The following is a 26,642-nucleotide window of genomic DNA, read 5'->3' on the forward strand; positions in this document are numbered from 1 at the left end:
GATAAGGCATTAACTTTAAAGAATAATTTTTCACTTTTTTTAAAAAGTAGGCTCCATGTCCAGCATGGAGCCCAAAGTGGGGCTTGACCTAAAGACTCTGAAATCAAGACCTAAGCAGAGATCAAGAGTCAGATGCCCACATGGGGAGGTTAAGGGAGTAGGAGAAGAATAAATGAAACAAGACGGGATTGGGAGGGAGACAAACCATAAGTGACTCTTAATCTCACAAAACAAACTGAGGATTTCTGGGGGGAGGGGGGTTGGAAAAGGGGAGTGGGGTTATGGACATTGGGGAGGGTATGTGCTATGGTGAGTGCTGTGAAGTATGTAAACCTGGCCATTCACAGACCTGTAAATACATTTTATGTTTATTTAAAATACATTATATGTATTTTAAAAATACATTATATGTTTATTTAAAAAAAAAAAAAAAGAGTCAGATGCCCAACTGATTGAACCACCCAGGAGCCCCCAAGAATCCTTTTAGATCTAAATATCTTTCTGCAGTGTTTTATAATACAAACATACCTTTGCTTTTTGCAGTGGTGCCATACGACAGCATAATACAGCTGAACAATTTCTGCAAACTTCCATAAATAGTTTTTCATGCTCCCTGAGTGCAAGAGACAGACTGGTCCCATCCACCACCAGCCCGTGCTGAATCACATGATCCTCTTTAATTCTAAGAGAAAATTATATCCTCTGTTAGATACATTGAAGCCGTATTATTTATACTTAAATTTAGTAAACAAAAACTCTTACAAAAAGATGGACCATTTACCCATAGACTTTATGGTTACAAAACTGATATACCAGGGAAGAAACTAAGTTATGAGATTAAGCAGAATTGAAAGCTGAGATTAAGCAGAACTGAGAGTGACTTATATGATGAGTAAAACAGATGATATTCAGTTTTACAATGAACTGATACAGATACAGTTACTGTATTTTCTAAAATGTGAATTATAACACTCAGAGGTTTTTCCCCCTAATTTTAGTATGAAAAATCATATAAAAATAAAAACATTATTAGTTAGACATTTAGAAAATCCTAAGTTTAAAGAATTAAATGCAATTAACTGTGTTCAGGAAAATTTGTAAGCTAGATTCACTATGGGAGCAGGAAGGAATAAAATAATCAAAATTGTCTTTTTTTTTTGAAAGATTTTATTTATTTATTTGACAGAGGGAGAGATCATAAGTAGGCAGAGAGGCAGGCAGAGAGAGAGGAGGAAGCAGGCTCCCCGCTGAGCAGAGAGCCTGATGCAGGGCTCCATCCCAGGACCCTGGGATCATGACCTGAGCCAAAGGCAGAGGCTCTACCCGACTGAGCCACTCAGGCACGCCTCAAAATTGTCTTTTGATATTAACCCCTTCTATGTAACCCCAGATATTCCTATGGTGGAACATGAGTAACACCTCTCTGTGGGCCTATGCTATATGAGTACCACTCAAAGTATGATCTGATTACTGACAGCTGGGTAAACTGTTGCCAGGAAGAGAAAAAAAGCTTGCATTAGTATGTGAATCAACTATAATACTGGGCAAACTATTTTGTTCAACTGTTTCTCCCTATTCTCTCTTAATAAAACTTTCATGATAAAAGAAGCAGCATCTAGATTTATATTCTGCTGCAAACGTCTTTATGTAGTTGAAGGCCAGCACTCAAAGTAGCATTGTTACATCCATAAAGAAAATACTATAGTTCATCACAGTATAGCAGACTGCCTGAGAAATATCCCTTCATTTTTTTTGAACTTAGTGCCTTTTTAAAATTTTATTTAAATTCAATTAATTAACATGTAATATATTATTATTTCTGAGGTGGAGGTCAGTGATTCATCAGTCTTACATAATAGCCAGTGCTCATTACATCACATGCCCTCCTTAATGTCTATCACCCAGTTACCCTATTCCTCTACCTCCCTCCCCTCTAGCAATCCTCAGTTTGTTTCGAATGCTTAAGAGTCTCTTATGGTTTGTCTCCTGATTTCATCTTGTTTTACTTTTTCCTCTTTTTCCTATGACCCTCTGTTTTGTTTCTTAAATTCCACATGTGAGATATGATAATGTCTTTCTCTGATTGATTTATTTCACTTAGCATAATACCCTCTAGTTCCATCCATGTCATTGCAAATGGCAAGCTTTTTTTTGATGACTGAGTAGTATTTCACTGTATATACCACATCTTCTTTAGCCATTCATCTGTCAATGGATATATCCCTCCATTTTTATTTCATTTTTCCCCGCTTTGTTGAGATACAGTGGACATATAACATCACTTAAGGCATGCCATGTGATGATTTGCTACACATATATATTGCAAAATGATTACCACAATTAGGTTAGTTAACACCTTCATCCCCTCATGTAATTACCATTTTTTGATGTCACAATTAACTTAGGATCTACTCTATTAACAATATGTGGGCGCCTGGGTGGCTCAGTGGGTTAAGCCGCTGCCTTCAGCTCAGGTCATGATCTCAGGGTCCTGGGATCGAGTCCCGCATTGGGCTCTCTACTCAGCAGGGAGCCTGCTTTCTCCTCTCTCTCTGCCTGCCTCTCTGCCTACTTGTGTTCTGTCAAATAAATAAAAAAAAACAAAAAACAAAAAACAATATGTAATACAGTACTGTTAATTATAGTTATCATGCTCTACATTAGAATTCTAGAAATTATTCACTTTATATATAAGCTAGAAGTTTGTACTATTTGACCATCATCTCTCCATTTCCCCCATACTCTGGCCTCAGAAACCACCATTTTACTCTGTTTCTATGAGTTCAGCTTTTTTATATTCCACATGTATGTATTTGTCTTTCTCGGTCTAACTTACTTCACTTAGCATACTGCCCTCAAGGTCCATCCATGTCACACAAAAAATTTCTTTTTATAGCTGAATAATACTCCTGTATTTACTTACACACACACACACACACACACACACACACACTTTTCTTTATCCATTCATCCAACAACAGATACTTAGGTTGTTTCCATTCTTGGCTATTGTGAATACTGCTGCAATGAACATGGTGGAAAGTGCAAATATCCCTCTGAGACAGTGACTGCATCTTCCTTGGATATATATCCAGAGGTGGGACTGCTGGATCACACAGTTCTATCTGTAGTGTTTTGAGAAACCCCCATATTGTTTTCCTTAGTGGCCATACCCACTATTTTTTTTTTTTAAGATTTTATTTATTTGACAGAGAGAGATCACAAGTAGGCAGAGAGGCAGGCAGAGAGAGAGAGAGGAGGAAACAGGCTTTTGCTGAGCAGAGAGCCCGATGCGGGGCTCGATCCCAAGACCCTGGGATCATGACCTGAGCCAAAGGTAGAGGCCCCAACCCACAGAGCCACCCAGGCTCCCCATACCCACCATTTTTAAATCAAAAGTGAGAACACTATTAAATGAGCAACAAGGTATAAAAACTAAATATATATCAACAGATTTTAGTCTTATAAAAAAATCTTTGTGAGTTAAAATGATGTCTTTCACAGTATGCCTTATCACTATTGTGTTGCACTATAACCAATAAGCATTCAATGATTATCTTTTATAATGTGAAATTTTAAAAAATGTATTTTTCTTTTATCAATTGCCCAGTATTTGAAAGCAACACCACACTGACTGTTTTTTTCTCCCTATTGGCCAAATTTTACTTAGCAACCTGTGCTCCCTCCACTGTGTTCAGTCTAAGCACTGCCTGAGCACATGTCTCAGAAGAATGGGGTAGCAGGCAGCTAAGAGTGGGAGAGATCTGATCAGTTTTCCTCTGGAAACTTCCCAAGGCACACTAAATTAGGTTTTCTCTGGACAGGTTTTATTTATTTATTTATTTATTATTAAAAGATTTTATTTATTTATTTGACAGACAAAGGTCACAAGCAGGCAGAGGCAGGCTGAGAGAGAGAGAAGAAGGGAAGCAGGCTCCCTGTTGAGCAGAGAGCCGGACACGGGGCTCAATCCCAGGACCCTGAGACCATGACCTGAACCGAAGGCAGAGGCTTAACCCACTGATCCACCCAGGTGCCCCTCTGGACAGGTTTTATAGGTCACTGTATTATCTCACTATCCAGGAGATATTTAGGAAATATGGCAGAGCATTTCACAGTTTTGGCACATAGTAGGCAGCATCTGTTCATCTCTGTGGCTTCACGTCTCAATACTTCCCATACCCTCTTTCCATCTTGTATTCTCTGGCCATACTCAACTACCATCACTTCTCTCTCAGCTCTGGAAATTTGCATATGCTGTCCCTTATGCTTTTTCATGTTACTCTCTGACCAGTTAACATTTCTTTTGGGAGACAGCACAGTCTTGAGTTTTCCCACAGAGCTCTGTTGTCTAGGCTAAGCTTCCCTCTTCTATATATCCAGAGCTTTCTGTTCTTGCCTGTTACAAGCCAGCAGTGATAGGTCTAGAACAGTATATCCACTGCTGTTTCTCCAATACATTGTAAATATTCTGAGAGTAAACAATACTCCTTATATGACTCTGTATTCCAAATTCTAGATAGCAGACCATCAATGAATGTTTGTGAAGAAATGTATATAAACTAAAACTTTCAAAGGTATGGAATTCTTTGTTCTACCCAAGATTCTTATTTTTATTTATTTATTTTTATTATTTTTTTAAAGATTTTATTTATTTATTTGACAAAGAGAGATCACAAGTAGGCACAGAGGCTGGGGGGGGGCGGAGAAGCAGGCCCCCTGCTGAGCAGAGACCTCCCCCCCCAATGTGGGGCTCAATCCCAGGACCCCGGGATCATGAGCTGAGCCAAAGGCAGACACTTTAACCCACTGAGCCACCTAGGTGCCCTTAACCAAGTTTTTTAGAACAGGCATTTCCTGGAAGCCTGTAAAACAGGCCTTGACTTATCTGGTTATTTCAGAAAACATATTCTACCAAAAAGATGGTATAAACTTCAGATAGCCAGTCTTAAAAAAAGACTGTAGTCTTTACTTTATCATATCGTTCTTGTACAAAAAGGGAAATAAACAATATCCATAATATTAAGAGAGTCAATAGAAGCGTAAATTTAGAAGACTTAAAGAAAGCATTCTAAAATACAATAATTATCTTTAGATGTCTGTATTATGTTATGTCCCATCATTTCTTCTTTATCGTCTTCAGTATTTTTTAAATGGACACTTACTACTTTTAAAATCAGGATTAATATTCTGGAAAGCATATATAAAGTAAATGATTCTGAGCAATTAATTTCTATGTTTTAGGGAATTCTTGTTGATATTATGGTATTTAAATATTTAAGCAGCCACAGTGGTGTTGTCACTACTCCCAAGCTATAGTATAATTACCTAAATCAACCCCCTTTTTGAACTCAAGCAAAGAACCTTCTGAGAGTTGTACTATCTCTTTAAAACATCCTTTAAATAAGTTTTCCTTTGATGAAATTGAGTTTAGTACCACATCAGTGCCTGCATATCAAATGTGAATATAGCTCTGAAAATATACTGATAACTGTGTCTTTTCACATTTGTTTTTCTGTATTAGCATCACAAGATCACAAATGACAGGTACCTGTAGGAGACCTAAGATGCCTACATATGAGCAACCCTGATGCTTACACTGAAGCAATCCTAAATTCACTGTGAAAAATCAGAATGTTAAAGGGAGCACATGAATAAAGTTATCTGTCTACAAAACACAGACTTAGAAAAAAAAAGAATCAACTTAGAGTATAAATACTTGGGTAATTATCACAGAACAATAAAATGCAGATTAATTTCCCAGTATAGTCAAATAAATTAGATCAGAATTAGTTTGACAAGTGTTTTCTGAAAAATGAGGTAGAAGTAAATATTTTAATTTTGGTTTTGTGGGCCAAGAGGCTCAATTGAGGATATAATATACGTACTTATACTAAAAGAGAGGAAACAGATTTTGACAAAAATTTTTATTGACTAAGTAAAAACTGTAGTAATAGTAATTGAGCACAAGTTTTAAGTAACATAAATATACCAATGAGAAGAATGGAAATCTTTGGGGGTGGGAGGATAACATTTTGCTTAATTGGGGTTTAAAGTTTATGCTCCCTACCATCAAAATCAATTGCAAATGTCCACCTTTTAATGATGAACTATAATGAGATTGTACATTTTAACACAAAAGAACTATCTTTAATGAGATTTTATACTTCATCTTTGAATATGTCTCTTCTAACAGGTAGTATACTAAAGTGTCACTGATTAATAAATACAATGCCAATCTAATTTGATAATAAAATAATCAGTACTTCACTGTGCTTTAAAAGTATATTAAAAGTCCATTTTTCTTTTGTTTGAACATGATTGGTAAATACTGATACTAAAAATACAGTAAAATGTCATAGGGCAATATGGGTGACACTCAAAACATTACTGATTTATAATGGTGTCACACTAATCTGTAGCAAATCAAGCACCAGTGAGAAAAGATAAAAGTGTTTCAGAAGGTCTCTGTCACAACTATCCAACCAGGCTATTGTAGTGCAAAATCCTTTACTGATGATATGTAAATGAATGAATGTGCCTGTGTTTCAACAGAACTTTACTTAGACGTTTAAACGTGAATTTTGTAAGTTTTCACATCACAAAATATTACTCTTCTTTGGATTCTTTCTCTTCCTTTAGACAACATAAAAATTATTTTGAGCTCATGGGCTATAAAAAACAGAAATGGGCCATCTTTGACCCATGGGCCATAGTTTGCTGACCCCAGAACTCATGAGATGATTCCATTCTTACCTTCTGGCAAGCTGCCTCAATTGTTCAGCACATTCGCCATCTGATTTCTGGTTTACAAGTTCAAGGATGTTCATGGTTCTGTGAAAATGTCCACATGATAAACTCACACTAACAGCTGTTTCATGTTTATCACCAGTTAGTACCCATACTTTGATACCAGCCATTCTCAATGCTTCAATAGTTTCTCGAACTCTATCTTGTAGCCTGAAAATAAAAGAAACATTAGCAGTAGAGAATACGTCTTTGACTATTTTAAATATAAATCAGATAGTACATGTAATGTTAATTTTGACTCCCTGACTAATGTTATCATAGAGTGATATAACTGAATTTTTTCCCATTAGGGAAGAAACAGGAATAATCAAATTAGTGATCATCTGGTTAACATAACATCTGCACATTTGTATTTTAAGAATTTATCTTCAAAGTTGATTTTTATAGAACCACACTAAATATATGGTCTTCATATACTCCTATTTTATTTAGAAAGTCTTAAATTTGAAATTAGAAGATTTTTCTCTTTTTTTCATAAGAAAATTTCTCATGTCAGTAGTTTAAAAACCAAAATATGGATAAAATAAATAAATATGATAATGGAAATTTATCCAAAATATGGATAAATAAAGGATGATGTAATTTCAGGTGAGTCTCAGAAATCTCATTAGGACAACTGATAGGTAAATGAAAACCTTTTTAAAAAAAAAAAGAAAAGAAAAGGAAACCTATATTTTAAAAAATGCAAACACTCTTAGATACAGATGGTAGGGAACAAATACTAAAAGGACCTTAAGGAATTCACAAACTAACAGAGGAGAAAGTCTTTAAAGAAATACTTGCACTGTCACAAAAACAATATAGTACTACCTATAAAACATATTTTTAATCCTATTAGGGGTAAGGAAAGGACTTACTGGAGTGGGGGTACTATCTGAGCTATACTTTATAAAGACATTCACAAATGGATAAAGGAAAAATTATCCAGGCAGAAGGCACAGCCTTGCCAAAGAGAAAAGGCACAAAATAGAATAGTTTTAGCTACAGTTGTTCAGAGAACTATATATGGTTTGGTACTACTGAGCAGAAAGTGGAAGCAGGCAGTGGTGGGAAATGAGGCTGGAGAATTAAGCAGGTGCTTAAAGCCCCTGTATGGCACACTGAGGAGTATTCTAAAAATTGCCTATAAGCAAAACTATACACAGCAGAATTCTCTCATCTATTTAAGATACCTGCTAGAATAAAAATTGTATATACTGACTAGGAAAAATTAAGACTTTAACTATTTTGATTTGAAATACATTATTATAAGATGTTAATAAATGGAATTTATGTCATAAATTAGAAATACTTGGCTAAGAAAATTCTTATGAGAGAAAAGGCAATAGCCTGTTTGTCTGATACCTACCTGTCTTCCACTGCTGTAGCTCCAAGTAGTATCAGGTCTTTCTCTATGAACTGGAAGACATGTGCCAATTTCTCTTCCCGTTGTTGCAAGGCAGTCCTGGCTTCAAACAGACGTCTATCTATTTCTTCATACTCTTTAGATGTCAAATGTTTATAGGCCATACACAGAGTTCTTAGTCCTTTCTAAAACAGAAAAATTAAAGACAAAAATTGAACAAAAATAACTAATGAGAAATCAAGAAGTCACTGAAATAAACTGAGGCTGCCTTACCAAAAATCAATTACAAATAATTTAAAAAGTACTATCATTTAGTAATAAGAAATAAACGAAGTGTCACAAAGCCCTCATTACCTGAGTTATGGGACACATATTATCATAGCTCTTTTAACTGCTGAGGAGGTCTTAAAAAATTGCTTAAAATAACAGAAGTTTTAAAATTGTAGAATATTAGAGCCTAGAAAGGACCATAAAGATTATCTTACTGTGGTTTTAAAACTGTTTTACCTGGAAAGCCAGAAAGTTCTATAGGGGTAACTTCAGGACTGTCAAGAGGGAGGTAGCCCCAGGTTCTTCTCTCTTGTTCTAACACTTACAAATCCACTTTTATGTACTTTATAAGAATTTTTTTGAAGCAAAGGAGACCATAATTTCCTGAGAGTTCTTGGTATAATGAATTTACAGTTCAATAATGAAGTCTGTGAGGTGGCCCTTATCAAATAAACAATACTTTCTATAGTCACCAAATGATTTTAAACCACATCATTGTATAACTTCACTAGTGAAATGGAATTATACAACACTTAGGAATATATATTTGATTATCTAATTCCCCTGGGCAAAAATTTTTCTTAATGTGTTCTATTTAAAGTTCGTGTCTATAACTAAAAGCTATACAAATTCCTTCTCTTGCCGTGCATTCTCCTCAGAAAAACCCAAAATAAATATATTTTTTAAAGATTTTATTTATTTGTTTGGCAGAGAGGTAATGAGAAAGGGCACAAGCAAGGGGAACAGCAGGCAGAGGGAGAGGGAGAAGAGGACTCTGTGCTGAGCAGGGGGCCTGATGCAGGGCTGGATCCCAGGACCCTGGGATCATGACCTGACCTGAAAGTAGATGCTTAGTGCCTGAGCCACCCAGGCGCCCCCCAAAATAAATATTCTAACAACAAAACTTGGAAAGGGTACATTTTAAAATACTACATGACACTATTCAGATTCCTAAATAATTTATGTTCCTTGATTTACAAATGACCCACACCTACAAATAACTGTTTTTCTTAAAGAACAGTTAGGGGACCATTGAGTGTTATTAGTATATGAAACTAATTCATTTTACAACAAATATTTACTGAATGCCAACTATGTGCCGGTATTGTTCTGGATTAAAATGAGTGTAAGGGAGAACAATGTCTTTGTCCTCATGGATGTTACAGTGTGACAGACGAACTAGATCAGAAACAATTAGGAAACAAGTAATGGGAGAAAATAAACCATAGGTAAGGTAAGTAAAGGAGGCAGGTGAGCAGAGAGGCGTACAGAGCAATCATTTATAGAAATGCAGAAATGAGAGATCATGAGTTCTTAAGACTAAGAACTACCTAAAAATCTTCCTCTTCAAATGAATTGCAGTATGTCGTTTTCATAAAATTCCTCTTCACTCTTCAGGTAAGAGAGAACTAATTCACAAACCATGAAACTGACTCCTTTAAAGCGTACAATTCAGTGGATTTTAGTGTATTCACAGAATTGTACTATTATTACTATCTAATTCAAGGACATTTTCATCAATTCCAAAAGGAATCCCACATCCATTAGCAGACATTTCCCTTTGACCCCTTCCTCTAGCCCCTGGCAACCACTAATGTGCTTTTTGTCTCTATAAATTCCATTATTCTGGTTATTTCATATAAATGGAACATGTGACATTTTGTGACTAGCTTCTTTCACTAGGCATAGGAACTTTTCAAGGTTCACCCATGTTTTAGCATATGATTACTTCATTTCTTTTAGTGGCCAAACAACATTCCATTATATGAATATGACACATTGTTTAATTCTTGCATCAGCTGATAGACATTCAGATGTTTCCACCTTTTGCCCATTTAGGAATAATGCTAAGTTTTTATGTGAACATACATTTTCAGTTCTCTTGGGTATATAACTAGCAGTGAACTCCTGGGTTATATAGTAACTATATTATTCTATGTTCTATGAGGAACTGTTAAACTATATTCTAAGGTGTTTGTACCACTTATAATCCCACCAGCAAAGCATGAAGGTTCCAGTATCTTCACATCTTTGGGATTTCCCTATATTCTTTAAGTAAACTCCTCTTTTTAATATATTAATTTAAATAGTCTTTGCAGCCAAAAAAGCCCTGACTATAACAGGTTCAAAGAGAAGACCTGTATTTTAGCAGGTTAAAAGTTAATTTTTAACCAAAGAATGTAGGAGCCAACACATAATGTAACAGAACTGCAGAATTTCCATACTTTTGATAAATTACTAATGCAAAAATGAAGCCTTAAATCTTACATATGTATATCTTTTAGAGTTTTATATCTTAGAAATTTACACTCACCAAAGCAAATTCATCTACATGAATTCTGGTTTTTTCTACTTCTCCACCTACACATTTAGGAAGAATTGATGATTCGGCTCCTTTAGCAAATAAAAGCTTCTCACCTAAAAAAAAAAAAAAAATCAGTTATCAAGCTCTTAATATTAGATAAATATAAATTCATAAAAGTTTAGGTAGGTTACCTGAAGGTGCCTGAACAATTACACTCATTCGCCTACGATCTGAATCAAATTCAAGAATATGAAGCAGTTTGTACCTAAGGAAAAAAATTTAAAAAACCAAAAGTTTACTTTTTTTGAAAGATACTAAGTGAATATTTGAAGAAACTCTATAAAAGATAAGATTTAGAACAAGAAATTAATCTCAACTACAATTTCAAGATGATGGGTTATGAGTCATTAATAACAACCCAAGATAGAAATAGAAGGAACTGACATATATTGAGTACTTACCAAAAGCCAAGTACTTTATATACTTTATGTCATTTAATACCCATGAGAACCAAAGAAGGTAGTTCTTATCTCATTTTACAGAAGAGGACCATTCAGTTCAGAAAGATAAGTAATTTTCTAAAGTCAAATAAGCTTGTGAGTGGCCAGCAAAGGACTGGAATCCAGATCTGCCCAGCTTCATGTTTTTCTCACTAAAAAATGTAATTGATTCTCAACCCTCTTTTTTGCCCAAACATACCTGAGAAATACAACACACTCACATTAGTAACGGAGGATCATTATAGCAGTGATTCTGAATCTGACACAGTGGACATATGTACAGGTCGGGGAGCAAATGCCTTTATAAGGAGTAGTAAAGGAATTTGTGTGGATAAGTCAGGTGTGGCTTAAAGTTTTCTGGATGGATTTATATAGTGATACACATATAGAATGATGTGTACATCTCAAAAAAACCCGCACAACAAACCAGAGTGGTATGATGGTTCTTAAGTTGATGAAATGAGCTAGACAGGCTTCTCCATGAAAACAGCCAAAGAATGGGCTCTATTTTAGAATTTTGTCTATTATTTAGAAAATTATTATTATTTCTATTTAGAATTTATTTTCTTTTTTAAAAGCAGAGTTTGGAAAGGGACAGCTGGAGGTGAGATATGACTGGAATCGGTAAACCCATGAAAGGTATGAATAGAACAGGAATGGATTAATTTATCAAGCAGTGTAAATATTGGAAACAGGCAGGTGTGCCCTAACATTTGAAAAATAAAATCACAGGCAATATAAACAAGTTTTGTTTTTAATTTAGTGAGAACTCATGAAACTACCCCAGGAATGCATAAAAATAAACCTATGAGTAAATTCAAGAAACACTAAGCTAAAATACAAATGAAAGATTCAGAGTAGGATACTGTTATTCCTGTGATGAAGTATAACATTGTATTACATCATTTTAGAGCAGGGGTCAGTAGACTTTTTCTGTAAAGATCCAAAGAGTAAATATTTTAGGCTTTGCAGGCCATATATGGTCACTGTTGCATTAAAAAAAAAAAAAACCCAACCTTTAAAGTATGTAATGAAGTTTTTTGCAGGCTTTATAAGCCAGCTGTAGGCTTTAAATATGACCTATGGGCCACAGTTTACAGATTCCTGTTTTATATTAATTACACAGAAAACTACAGAATAGAAAAAAATTACCGTTCCAGTTTTCCAAGTGTTCTAACTTCCATAGTTTCTTCAGAATTGCCAATAAATACAATGCCAATTCTAGGGATTAAAAGATGAAGAAATATAAGATTTAAGGATGATATTTCATGTTTCATAATATGTCATTATAACTTAGCATGAATAAAAGTATACAATTAAGATGTATTTTAAAATATTTCTTTGAATATGGCAATGTTTTTAAGAATGTGAAGAATCAGTGTAAGTGCAAAACAATACATACACAAGTATTTCTCACAAATTACATTATTCATATTTCATAGTAATCAGATTTTTAAAGATCTCTTCAAAATATGATTCAATGCAAGCTTGACAAAATTAATAACACATATTTACAATTTAAAGTATACTTCTACCTTTATGTGTTTATGAATTTTGTTTGACAATGTTAAGTAATTTTCTAGTATTTGCACCTTTTTATTTAAAAGGTGTTTTTCTGAAGATTTGGAAATTAGATCAAACTACCTTGCAGCAGCTTCCACTAGAGCCTTTTCATCTGGTGAAGATGCATAGTATTCCAACTGGGAGGGTGCAAAGTTGGATTGCCAGGGACCATCACCAATGCCATCAGTCTGGACATTGCTAATCTGAACAGTGTGACAGAGACTGACTGCTTTAAAGAAGAGATCATGTTCTTTAATCTGTAGAAGGATAATATTCTCAATAAAAATACCATTCCCAAGTAACATTTAGAAAACTGTAAGCAGAATTGGACAAAAAAGTGTCAATAAATAGAGTTAAAAATTTGGTTATCTTAGATCTACAACAGGAGTGCTATAATCCTGAACTGCCTGAATATTAGCTCGTTGAAGAGTAAAATGTCACATTTGCTTATGACCCTTCAACACAAAAATATCTTTTTAGGAAAGAGCCAAATTATAAGTAAAGATGAAAACTCTTTTGTGGAAAAAGTGAGATCACAAAATGTATTAAATACATTTAAGCTCTATTTCTTAGCAAAGTCTTCTTTACTTTAAGGCAGTAAGGGTTCTCCACTTAGTCTCATTTAAATACTCAGAGAATGAAGGCAGGCAACATACTAATTTGCAAGTTAAACTGGATTGTGACTACAAATTCTCAGTGCTGAATCAAAGGATATACATTTCAAATCTATATTCCTTGCTCCACTCTTAAATTTTTTCTCCTACAATCCAGTAAATACCAAAGAGAATTACTTCAAATGAAATTCCAATTTATTAATTTGAAGTTACTTACTAGCTCCGTTTCATTTTCCGGACTGGTTCTAAAAGACGAGCTGGTTGTAAGATGGGATAAATTGTTAAGATGGGATAAACTATTAAGATAGGATAAGCTTCCTTCTGAAGAGTCTGGTGTTGGTCCTTCAGAGACAAGTCTACCATTGATTTCTTGGTATTTAATGCCATTAATTGAACATTCCCGAAACTGCATTTCATTTTCTGTCAGTGTACCAGTTTTATCTGTAAACACATACTCCACCTAGAGATGGAAGATAGAAGAAAATAAATTTTTGTGTTTATGGTCTTAGGTTAAACAAAAAAACCTTGTCTTCCTCTGTCTCCTAAAGTCAAGCTTACCTATTTTATACTGATGCTGAGATTTTTTTTAATAATCTAAGCGCAAATAAATTAAGATGCACAGAAACAAAACAGGGTAACATAAAATATTTCACATCTATATAAACTTTGAAGTTCGTGGCATTTTTAGGTCCATGTTCATCTGTAGAGTTGGCTGATAATGTGGGATTTAATACTTTTTTCCATCTCCTGGATAAGGTGTTTGGAGGTAGTAGGACTAAGAATGATCTTTGAGCAAGGTGGAAGGAATGCTTACTAACCTAGAATGTGAAAGGGTTATGTGGTCCAGAAGAAATGGAACAGAACTGGGAACAGGAACATGAAAGTAATAGCAACACAAGAAATCAGAGATGGAAAGTTTTCTAAAATATTAGAGGGGGAAACTGAAACCAAGTGTAGAAAACAAGCTCAGTGAAAAGGAAGTATTTAAATGAAAAAAAATATATATTAAAGTTCTTATTTATTTGAGACAGAGAGAGATAACACAAGTGGGAAGGAAGGACAGAGGGGGAGGAGAAGCAGACTCCCCACTGAGCAGGGAGCATGAAACAGGGCTGCATCCCAGGACCCTGAGATCAAGACCTGAACAGAAGGCAGACACTTAGCCAACTGAGTCATCCATGTGTCCCTAAATAAAAATATTTTTAAAAGTAGATAAGACAAATAATTTTACTACTCTTTTGAGAATAATTCTGGAAAATTAACCCTATAAGAAGGCAGGTCCAAAAAGAGAAGGATGAAATAGTCAAGTCTTGATACAACTAGAATTATGCTGAGGATCTGACTGATGCAATAGTGATCTGAGAAAGTTGTCATTTAAAAAGGGAAGTACACATCACAAGGAAAAGAAACAACTAAAAACCAATATCCCTTAGGAAAATAAACACAAACCAAATCTAGAAACATAGAAAAAAGATATACCATGAATATGTGGGGTTTATCCCTGGAAGTCAAGATTGGTTCAACATAAATCAGTCAACAAAACCTATCACAATAATAAATTGGTATTCTTTATTCTATTATTAAAATGATCATCTTGACACATTCAAGAAAAGTATTTAACAAAATCTAATACTCTTTCATGATAAAAACATTTCAACAAATTAGGGATAGAAGGCTAGTTCTTCAACCTGATAAAATGTATCTACAAAACCCCATAATTAGTATCTTATTTAATGAAGAAAGACTGAATGCTTTCCCCTAAACTAAATTCAGGAATAAAGCAACGACGTCTGTTCTTGCCACTTTTATTTAACATTGTACCGAAAGTTCTAGCTTGGGTAATCAGGCAAGAAAAAAGAAATAAAAGGTATTCAGACTGGAAAAGAAGTAAAACCATTTGTAGATAACATGACCTTGTATATAGAAAATCCTAAGGAATCCACTAAAAAACTGCTAGAATAAATGAGTTCAGCAAGATTGCAGAATAAAAGCCTCAACATACAAAAAGGGAGGCAGAGTTAAAGCTGGAAAAAATTGCCTGGACCAAGAAATAAAGTGTGAAAATACACCTTAAAGTTCATTTTCTTGCAAACAGTAAAGACAACTACAACATCTGAGATGCAGGAATTCTGCTACTTAAAATAGTAATAATAAAAGCCAATAATTGTGTAGCAATCATTAGACTGCCAGCATTGCTAAGTGTTCTAACTCATTTTATCTTGTCAACAACTCCATGAGGTAGGTACTATTATTATTTTAGAGAAAAAGAAACAAAGGAAGAGTTGGGTTAAATAACTTACCAGTCATAGAGCTAAAAAATGTTGGAATTAGAAATAAAAGATTAAATAGTTTACCTTTGCGATGTGATATTATAGATAGCCCACTACTTACAGCGAATGTTGAATTATAAAGATGGATACAGAGAGATGTCACTTACCTACACAAGTTAATAAGAAACTTTTAGATCAGGAAGAATAGTAAGTTATAAAAAAATTATGATATAAAATACATCAGCAGTCAAACAGAAATAATATTTCAAAGATGATTAGAATAGACACAGATCTATCAGTCATGGAGGACTCTTCAGAATTTAGATGATAGAGATAAATAAATTAACTTTGATTTTTAAAAATATATTGGGGCACCTGGGTGGCTCAGTGGGTTAAGCGTCTGCCTTCGGCTCTGGTCATGATCCCAGGGCTCTGGGATCGAGCCCCACATCAGGCTTCCTGTTCAGCAGGGAGCCTGCTTCTTTCTCTCCCTCTGCCTGCTGCTCTGCCTTCTTGTGCTCTCTATCAAATATATCTATATCTATATATATATACATATATATGTATATATATATAAACAAGAAGTTTTAACTTTTAAGTTTAGTTATAGAGAGGGCACTATACACCATCTTAAGAGCAGTTTCTTCAATAGTATGGAAATAAAATGACACAGAATATGACAAAGTAGATTTCATTGGTATAAAAACAGATAAAAGAGGGGCACCTGGGTGGCTCAGTGGGTTAAAGCCTCTGCCTTCAGCTCAGGTCATGATCCCAGGGTCCTGGGATAGAACCCCGCATCGGGCTCTCTGCTTAGCAGGGAGCCCGCGTCTCCCTCTCTCTCTCTCCCTGCCTCTCTGCCTTCTTGTGATCTCTGTCAAATAAATAAATATATTATATGTTTATAAAAAATTAAAAAATTAAACATTTATAAATAAATAAATAAATAAAATCTTAAAAAAAAAAAAAACCCATAAAAGAATAGAGGCAATAAACATATTATGAAATACTTGCAGGCTTAAAAGTAAAAAGAGAGACTTAGATGAGTTAGAAATTTTAAAAGTTTATCACTTAACATGTCTTAAAGAGAAAGCAAGTAAGGGTATGCATAAATAGTGTGAGGATCCAAAAAACAATATTCTAATATGAGGACAAGAGGAAGAAGGGAAACCTGGGATGGAAAAGGTCAAAGGAAAGAAAAATTGGGGGAGATAAAGTGTTCAAAGTAGTAGTAGAAACAGGCTTTTTAGGTCTTGAATATGTGATACATAATTAAAGATATGTGACATGAATTAATATTCAGCATAAATTACTATAAGTCTCTTAAATGCTAAAAATAAATGGATCAACTTCTGGTTAAAAATGGTAGGTTAAGAAAATACAATTATCTTTGTTCCTCTTGAGACTTTACTAAAATAAGAGTAAAGGAGTTAGAAAAAAACAAAAATAATGGCAGATGAGACAACATGAGAAGGGAGATATGACAAGTTTGGAAGACAAGAGAGGAATGAGTGGTAAGTGACTTAACAAAACTTAGAATATGAAACCTAAGCAATGGGGGAAAAGCCTTTTCCAAAAACTCTCAGGAAGTAGATGTACCAGCTACTACTGAATGTGAAAGTACAGGATGAGGATGAAAATGGAGGTAGCAGGAACAGTATGAAACCGGAAATCCCCTCATAACTTGCAAACCTGAGACTGCCCTTCACCTATCTGAGTAATAGTTGGAAGATTTGTAATACTTGGAAGACCAGGATTGAACCAGAGAGAATCTGAGCCCCTGGGAAAGCTGAAAACAGGTGTGAGACAGCTGAAAACAGAAGTGTGACAGTATGCTAAAAACAGGGAAACTTCTACCGGATGACTTTAACAATCACAATCAGCAGAAATACTAACTGGGGTAATTCTCTCTGGGGAAACTGAGGAAAGACCAGTACTGACACCATGGAATATGTCAAAAAAAAAAAAAAAAAAAAAACCCAGCAGGACAGCTGGGATTTTCTAGGGAAGAATTCTAGGCTTGTAAGGAAAACCCAAAGATTTGCTTTCATATGAGGATCACTCCTTAAAAAAAAGGGAGAGCCTAAAACAAATTAGTTAGTTCTGCTACAACAGTGTCTTGAATCTATAACATGTTAAACAAATTAAACATAAGCAACATATTAAAACATGAATCTGTAACAATATAACTGATATATAAGGGAACAATTTGAGCATAATGTGGACTGTGCATTTGGTTATGCATAATTTCCTCTGTGAGAAACAGCAGCAAACTGCACACAAGGAACACATGAAATGTACACAACTCAAACAGCTACCAGCCACCTCAGGTCATCATAGGTGGTATAAGACACACCCCATCTACTTCTATTTTCAGATAACCTTCCTTTCTATACTTCACAATGACACACAGGTTGCAGCACTTCTCCTGGTCACTTCTGCATGTGGTCTTTTTCAAGACAAAATGCCACATATATTAGAGTATTTATGTATGTTTTTTAAGATTTATTTATTTATTTGAGAGAGAGTAAGCGTGCACAGGTGCGCACAGGAATGGGGAAGGTAGGGCAGAGAGAGGGAAAAAGAGACTCCTCAAGCAGACTTGCCACCAGTGAGGACTGGGCCCCTCAGATCATGACCTGAGCAGAAATCAAGAGTCAGACACCCTCTGTCAGACAACTGACAGTATTTATGTATTTCTTAACAATTTATCTTAACTGATAAATTTTTTGTTGCACTCCTAATTCCATTAGGCCTGTGGTTTTTACTAAGTAATTTTACATAGCATGGCAATTTTTAGGAATGCTTTGTCACATTGTAGCATAACTAACTGTATTGAAAAAGGAACTAGGAGCAAACAGAAAATGTAGGGAACAGAAGACTTTAAAAAACCATCATTAATATCCTGAGAGAGCTAAAAAAATAGATGATATTCAAGAAAAGGAATAAGATGCAATTAAAAGAAGACATTCAGAGATACTGGAATATTAGAAATTAAAAATATTATAACAGAAATTTTAAAAAAGTTAGGTAGAAAGATAAAGTTGATAGATTCTCCCAGAATTAGAAAAACAAATAAGTAAATGCAAGTTGAAAGTCAAAGAAAGAAAGAATCAAGATAAATGGTCTGATATATCCAAATACTAAATTTAAAAAGAAGATGTTATCAAAGAAATAATGTAAGAAAAACACCTAGAATTGAAGTACACGTATTTCCAGACTGAAAGGGCTCACAGAGCTCATTGTCCAATGAAAGAAAAAAATAAAAAGACTCACACCAAGGTATATCATCATGAAATTTCAGAATTATCACATAAAGAAAAGATCTTAAACATTTCCAGAGATAAAATAACAGATCACACATAAAGAACTGGGAATCAAAATGGCACTGAATTTCTCAAGAGCAACACTGGAAGCTAGAAAAAAAATGGAGAAATGTTCTTAAAATTTGGGGGAAAACCAGCTTCCAACCTGGGATGCATTACACAAGTACATTAATCAAGTGCAAAAAAAGGGATAAAGAAAAAAAGGGAATAAAGATATTTTCAGTCACGCCAAGCCTCAAAATATTTTCCTCTCATGCATCCTTTGCCAGGGAGTTATTTGAACATGTGTTCCACCAAAATGAGAGAATAAGTCACAGGTGGGCCAACATAGGATCCAGGAGATCCAAAACAAGACAGAGGTAAAGGAATTTCTAGGGTAATGGTATAGGGAAGTCCTTGGGTGACAGCTGAGAAGCAGGCTCAGATATAAGTCCATATTGAAGAAGACAAAAGACTCCAAAAATGCTGCCAAGAAAAAAAAGAAAGAGAGAAAGAGAAAGGAAACCTAGATTACCTAATGTGTTTGAATATGTAAAGAGATGTTTCATATATTGATCAGAAACTTGTTTGTGGTATATAAAAATTAAGCAATTAAGCATAAAAAAACAGAGCAATTAATTCTAGGGAAAATAATATATAAAAACAAAAATGTAATTGTAGTATCATAAGGCATACTTGAAGAACTCTAAATTAGTGCGCAATACTAAAAGAGTCAAAATAAGGTCAATAAATAAATATTTATTAAATCCCTAATTGTGATATAAAAACATTAGGGAGGCTATGGGGAGGCAAAGTAGGTATATATCTGGGTATGTATATATAAAACAGTAGCATAAAATTATATCTTTATATTCCATAATAAATGACTAAAATTGGGGCATCTGGGTGATTCAGAGGGTTAAGCCTCTGCCTTCAGCTCAGGTCATGGTCTCAGGGTCCTGGGATCAAGCTCCACATCAGGCTCTCTGCTCAGCAGGGAGCCTGCCCCCTACCCCCGCCACCACCTGCCTCTCTGCCTACTTGTGATCTCTGCCTGTCAAATAAATAAATAAAATCTTAAAAAAAAAAAAAAAAGGGAAACAAGAGTTAGGCATGGAGGAAAGTAGGACTATTTTGTGGTATAAGCCTCATAACATTTTTCTTTGTACTTGTGTTAGTCTTTGTACATGTACTGTTTCAAGAAAAATAACAAATTAGAAAAACATATTACAAAGATTTTTTTACCTGTCCAAGCTCTTCATTCAGATCAGAAGTATTGACTTGAGCTTTCTGACCTGACTCTTCATGATAAAGATCAAGATCCCAGCCAATGAAAAATGATCCAAGAAATTTCTGCATTTCGACTGTCACATATAATGAAATTGGAATGATGAAATTGTAGAGTACCAAAAAAGCCAGGAAGTCTGAAATGAATCTCAGAATCTAGGGAGAAAAATGATGGTTTGATAAGAGAAAACACATAAGAACTTCCTTAGTAATACTGAAGAACATTATCAGAAAGTTTCATTCTAAACAGACCATCAACTACATTCTGAAGCAGAAATCTCATGAATTAAAATTCATTTTTTGAACTGCTTCTTTAATACATTTCTTTTGTTTTATTGTTCATTTAGGATCTTGAACAAAGTAAAAGAAGAAAGGTTAAATTTGAACTACTTGTTACTTTTCAGCAGCTTGTTTCAGCCTGGTGTGACTGAAACAATCTTTAGCAAAATTATAATTGCAATCCCTGGAGTATATTTACCATTCTATTTGCACCTTTCAAAATCACAGATAATGAAAAACTGACTGCAATTAAAAAAACAAAACAAAACAACTATTTAAGAACTGTTAGTCCAGAACTGCTGGGCCAGAACTGCTGGAAATGAAAACACAGATTATATAGTAATAGCTTACTTCAACAGCATAGCAGTATCACATTTTAACATGTATTCTGTGAAAGGTAAAATACATAATTATGAATCATATGGAAACTATGTTCTGTGATCTGCTTTGTGGTTTCTTCTGTCTTCTAATATTTGTATTTTAATCAAATGTGAAATCTGGAGAATAATTATTTACCAAAATTGCATGTTAAATTTTCCTGCTAGTCCATATTCAGTTTAAAACTTAATATGACATATTTTGTGTTATTTCACACCATCAGTAGACTGACAGTAAGACTCCTTGAATTATTGACAGAACTGGAAATCAACTTACTTTTTTATTCACTTACAACATACAGTAAACAGAATTAAAAGAAATGAGTTTGTAGTACTGAAGAGGAATGTCATTATAGATGATTTAAATTTCTGTGATCTCTTGCAACTACTCAAATCATGCCATGGGGAATACAACTGCTTATGCCCTAAAATGCAAAGAGCATACCAGTATAAACATGCTGGCCACTCTTCACTTACAGTGTCATTTTGTCACCCTTCAGTAGTAATGGTTTTTGAAGAGCTCAGTGGTCACTCCTATCAGAAGTCACTACCAAATCAGTAACTGTGCCAGAGAATAAAGTTTCCTTTATAGCAGAGTCAAGAACACCATAAAATACCTTACTACTATTTCTTTGATGTTCTGTTTTTTGGTTATACCAAGGTTCATCCCATTTTTCTTCAGCTTGCCATGTATATTTCAAGATAGTACTGATGATGGCTTCAGAAATAAGGATTATTAGATAAATTATCAAAAATGTATTCATCGACCTGAAATGAGAAAAAGAAGAACATAAAACATGTCAATTATGTGTTACTATATTCATCTGCCTGGAAATTTTATACTGGTATTAAATAAGATATAAAAATATATAAAATATCACAGTAGCTATTTAAAGGAAACAATCTTCATATTTTAAGAAATGACCATTCAACAGAATCTGTTTACTAGTGATAAAATAACCAATACATAAGATTATAAGCCTACTTGAATTAGTTATATTACTGTTCAAAATGCTTAAGTAAATGACAGCTTTGGCCAGTTATTCTTGCCATAAGTAATTATTCTAATTTTTAAAAAATTTTCAGGATCTAATTTTAAGTGTAAATATAACTAACATTTGTATATTATTAAGATTTTACAAAACGTTGTTACATCCACTCACTTGTCTAATCTTTCTAAAACCTCTATGAGGATATCACTTCCTTTTTAATGATGAAGATCAAAGCCCCAAAATCATTCTATAAATTTATTAAAATCACACAAGTCAGGAACTAACTTTAGAATCCCTGTTCTTTTACCAGGCAGGCTTGTATTATAGTATTTCGCTAGGCAAGCTTAACATTACATCTCTGATTCTTTGATCAGCATTTTGTAACTTTTCAGCACACAGATCCTCTATGCATTTCATTAGATGTACAAGTAGGTATTTCCTTTTTTGAGAATGATTGCAAATGGTATTGTTTCTAATCTTAGTATCTGTCCTTGGTGTTTCTTTTTATTTTTTGAAAAAATATTTATTTAGTTATTTTAGAGAGAAAGCAAGTACAAGCAGCAGGAGGAGCAAAGGGAGAAAACCCTGACTCCCTGCTGAGCACAGAGCCCGATATGAGGCTCAATCCCAGAACCCTGCAGATCATGACCTGAGCTAAAATCAAGTCAATTGCTTAACCGACTGAGCCACCCAGATGCTCCCGGTGTTTCTTTCCTGATGTAAGTATTTAGTTCTGTGATAGTTAATCTTGAATGTCAAATTGACTGGGCTAAGCAATGCCCAGACAGCCGATAAAATAATATTTTGGGGTGTGTCTGAAAGAGATTAGTATTTGATTCAATAGACTCAGTAGAAAGACACGTCCTCACCAATGTGGGTGGGTATCATCATTGATGACCCCCCAAAAATACAAAAGGCAAAGGACATTTTCTCTTTTCTTGAGCTGGAACATCAGAGCTCCAGGTTTTTTTATCAGTGGCCAGCTCCCTGGTTCTCAGGCCTTTGGATGCTGACTGCATTATACCATCAGCTTTTCTGGTTCTGCAGCTTGCAGACGGCAGACTGTGGGACCTCGTGGCCTCTACAACCCATGAGCCAACTACTATAATAAATATATATCCTACTGGTTCTGTTTCTTTGGGAAACCCTGTCTAATACAAGTGCTATAAATTTCCTTCTCAGCATTGCTTTAGCTTCATCGTATAAAAATTGACACTGTACTTTCATTAATTTCTTGATATTTTTTAAAATGTTCTTTGAGATTTCCTCTTTGACCCATTGATTATTCAGAATTAAGAGTTCCAGCTGCTCCATATCATTGCCAATATTTTTAGGCTTTTTAATTTTTGCCATTCCACTAAGTGTATATTGGTATGTATCGCTTTGTAGTTTTAGTTTGGATCTCTCTTATGACTAATAATGTTGTACACATTTTCATATGTTTATTTGCCATTTGTATATTTTCTTTGTGAAAATTTCTCTGCTCCACTTGTATATCCACTTTTTTTCATTGCATTGTTTTTCTTTTTATTATAAACATCTTATAGACGTATGAGCTCATAATGTATTCTGGATACAAGTTGTCAGACAGATGTTTTATGAATAAGTCTCTCAGTTTGTGGTTTCCTTGTTCATTTCCTTAATTGTGTAGTGTGAGAAGTTCTTAATATTGAGGAAGTACAGTTAACCAATTTTTTCCTTTGTGGTTATTGGTTTTGTGTCCTAAGAAATATTTACCTATCCCTAGGTTGTGAAGATATCTTCCTAAGTTTTCTCCTAAAAATCTTATAGTTTTAGCCTTTACAGTCAGGTATATGACCCATCTTCAAAAACTTTTTAGTGTATGATATGAGGTAGGAATTGAGGTTTATAATTTTTTTTCTCATATGGATATCCAACTGTTGTTGCATCATTTATTGAAAAGACCATTGTTTTCTTTAATTTTTTTAAAAGATTTTATTTATTTGAGAGAGAGAAAGAGGTTAAGAGAAAGCACAAGCAGGGGGAGAAGCAGAGGGAGAGGGAGGGGCAGACTCCCCACTGAGCAGGGAGCTCAATGCAGGGCTTGATCCCAAGACCCTGAGATCAGGACCTCAGCAGAAGGCAGACACATAACCCACTGAGCCACCCAGGTGCCCCAAAACTATCATTCTCTTCATTGAATTTACCTAACGCTTTGACTAAAAATCAATTGGCCATATGTAAATGGATTTATTTCTCTACTGAAACATGTTTCTACTGAAACATCTTTTTTGCTAATACCATACTACATTTACTGTAGCATTATAGTAAGTCTTAAAGTCAGATATAATATAAATTCTCCAGGTTTCTTGAGACTGTTTTCTTTATTCATTCTACATATGCGTTTTATTTATTTAAAGATTTTATTTATGTATTTAGAAAGAGGGAGAGAGACAACACAAGCAGGAGAGGGAGAATCTCAAGCACACTCTGCTAACCATGGAGCCTGAGGCAGGACTCGATCCCAAGACCCCAAGACCATGCCCAAGCCAAAATCAGGAGTCAGACTTCTGACTGACCTAACCAGGCAACCCCAATACGCATTTTGGAATCTCGTCAATTACACAAAGAAGCTTGCTGGGATTTTAATTAGTATTGAAAGAATCTATACATCAGCTGACAGCTTAACAATACTGAGCCTGCCAATCTAATAATATGATTTCTCCATTAAATAAACATCTCTCACCACGTTTTATAGTTCTGACCTTGCTAAAACTCACTTATTAATCCTAATAATTTTATTGTTGAGTACACTGTCTATATGAAAAATCCTGTGCCCTCTGGTAAGCACAATTTTCAGTATTTATGCCTTTTATTTCTTTGTTTTGTGGCACTGAAAAAGGCTTCTAGGAAAATGTTTAAAAGAAGTGATGAAAATGCATGCATGTTCTCGATATGAGTCCTTACAAAATATGTGCTTTGTAAATATTTTTCCTAATCTGTGGCTTCTCTTTTCATTTTTTTTTAACAGTGTCTTTTGGAAATGTGTAAGTTTTATTATTATTATTATTATTATTTAGCAGTGACATACAGTGTAATATTAGTTTCAGGTGTGAAGTTTTAATTTTGATGAAGTTTAATTTATAATTTGTGGTTTTGTTTTTTATTACTTTCTTATATATTTCCTATCTAAGAAATCTTTCCTTAACCCAAGGTCACAAATATTTTCTCCCATGTTTTATAGATTAAGTTCTTATGTTTGGGTCTTACATTTTAAGCCAGTTTTTTGTTTGTTTTTTAAGATTTATTTATTTGAGAGCAAGTAAGAGAGAGTCTCAAGGGGGCTCCACACTCAGCATGTGGCACTTGATCTCATGACTTTGACATCATGACCTGAGCTAAAACCAAGAGTTAAACACTTAACTGACTGAGGCACCCAGGTACCCCTGAGTTGCTTTTGTATGAGGTGGGAGGTAAGGGTTAAGGTTTGGTTTCTGGCATTTGTACATCCAGTTGTTCCAGCACCGTGTGTTGAAAAGACTATCCTTTGGTGTGGACCTATTTTAAAAAAAATAATTAATTAATTCTCTTTGACAGATAATAGGGCTATCTAGACTTTGTTCCATCCTGTGTCAATTGTGTAAGTTGTATTTTCGAAGAATTTACCCATTTCATCTAAGTTGAAAAACTTAGATAAAGTTGTTCAAAATATTTCTTTATCTGTGGATAAAGTAACCACAGTAGATAGGATCTGTACTGATATTCTGTCTTTCATCCTTGGTGTTGGCAATTTTGTAGTTTTCTCTCCTACCACTTCTTTTTCCCCTTAATCTTTCAATCTAGGTAGAGGTTTATCAATTTTGTTAATATTTCCAAAGAAACAAGTTTTGGCTTTGTTAATTTTGTCTATTATTTGTTTTCTATTCTATTGGTTTCAGCTCACATCTTTAATATTTTTTCTCTCTCTTCTCTGATTGGCTCAAATTGCTCCTCTTTCTCTAGCTTCCTAAAGCAGAAATGTAGATGATGAATTTTAAGCCTTTCTTCCTTTCTCATATAAATACTTATAGCTAGAAATTTCTCTTCAACTTAAGTTTTTTCTTGAGTCCACAAATTTTGATTTGTTGGATTTAAATTATCACTGTTTTTTCTCAAATTTTAGATATTTTCCATTATTATTTTTTTCAAACAGTTTTATCCTGCCCCTTTTGCTCTCTTCTCTTTCGGACTCAATTAGACAGAGAGCTTAGTACTATTGTCTCATATGGCTCTGAAACTCTGTTCATTTTTTCCTCAATCATTTTTCTCCCTGTTCTTCAGACTGAATAACTTCTACTGCTTTTTTAAATTCACCAACAATTTCTTCTGCTTTCTTCTATCTGGTGTTGGGCCTATCTATTGGCACTTACATTTCAGTAATTATATTTTCAACTCAAAAATATGCACTGAATTCTTTTTTTATAGTTCCATTTCTTCCTCCAAGTTTTTTTATTTAAATTCTACTCAGTTAACATATGGTACAACACTAGCTTCAGGTGTAGAATTTAGTGATTCATCACCCACATACAACACCCAGTTGCTCACCCCACAAGTGCCTTTCTTAATTGCCATCACCTATTTAACCCACTCCTGCCCACCTTCCCTCTGGTAATTCCCATCAGTTAATTCTCTATAGTTAAAAGAGTCTGTTTCTTGGTTTGTCTCTTGCCCACCTGCCATGTGCATTTGTTTTCTTTCTTAAATTCCACATATGAGTGGAATCAT

General features: G+C 34.4%; 1 protein-coding gene across 3 annotated transcripts in view; it reads right to left on the reverse strand.

Moving 5' to 3' along the window:
- Nucleotides 1-26,642, reverse strand: part of ATP11B (ATPase phospholipid transporting 11B (putative)) — a 115,375-nt gene that overhangs the window by 41,613 nt on the left and 47,120 nt on the right. For all 3 annotated transcript variants that reach the window (XM_032339831.1, XM_032339824.1, XM_032339841.1), the window contains exons 11-20: nt 21,543-21,693; nt 20,228-20,425; nt 13,625-13,867; nt 12,875-13,050; nt 12,383-12,451; nt 10,922-10,995; nt 10,740-10,843; nt 8,159-8,340; nt 6,757-6,960; nt 529-682 (exon numbers count right to left, since the gene is read on the reverse strand). In XM_032339831.1, the coding sequence (XP_032195722.1) occupies nt 529-682; nt 6,757-6,960; nt 8,159-8,340; nt 10,740-10,843; nt 10,922-10,995; nt 12,383-12,451; nt 12,875-13,050; nt 13,625-13,867; nt 20,228-20,425; nt 21,543-21,693 (1,555 nt within the window). The remainder of the gene's footprint in view (nt 1-528; nt 683-6,756; nt 6,961-8,158; nt 8,341-10,739; nt 10,844-10,921; nt 10,996-12,382; nt 12,452-12,874; nt 13,051-13,624; nt 13,868-20,227; nt 20,426-21,542; nt 21,694-26,642) is intronic.

The sequence above is a fragment of the Mustela erminea genome, chromosome 1 (assembly GCF_009829155.1).
Source record: "Mustela erminea isolate mMusErm1 chromosome 1, mMusErm1.Pri, whole genome shotgun sequence".
Classification (NCBI taxonomy): domain Eukaryota; kingdom Metazoa; phylum Chordata; class Mammalia; order Carnivora; family Mustelidae; genus Mustela; species Mustela erminea.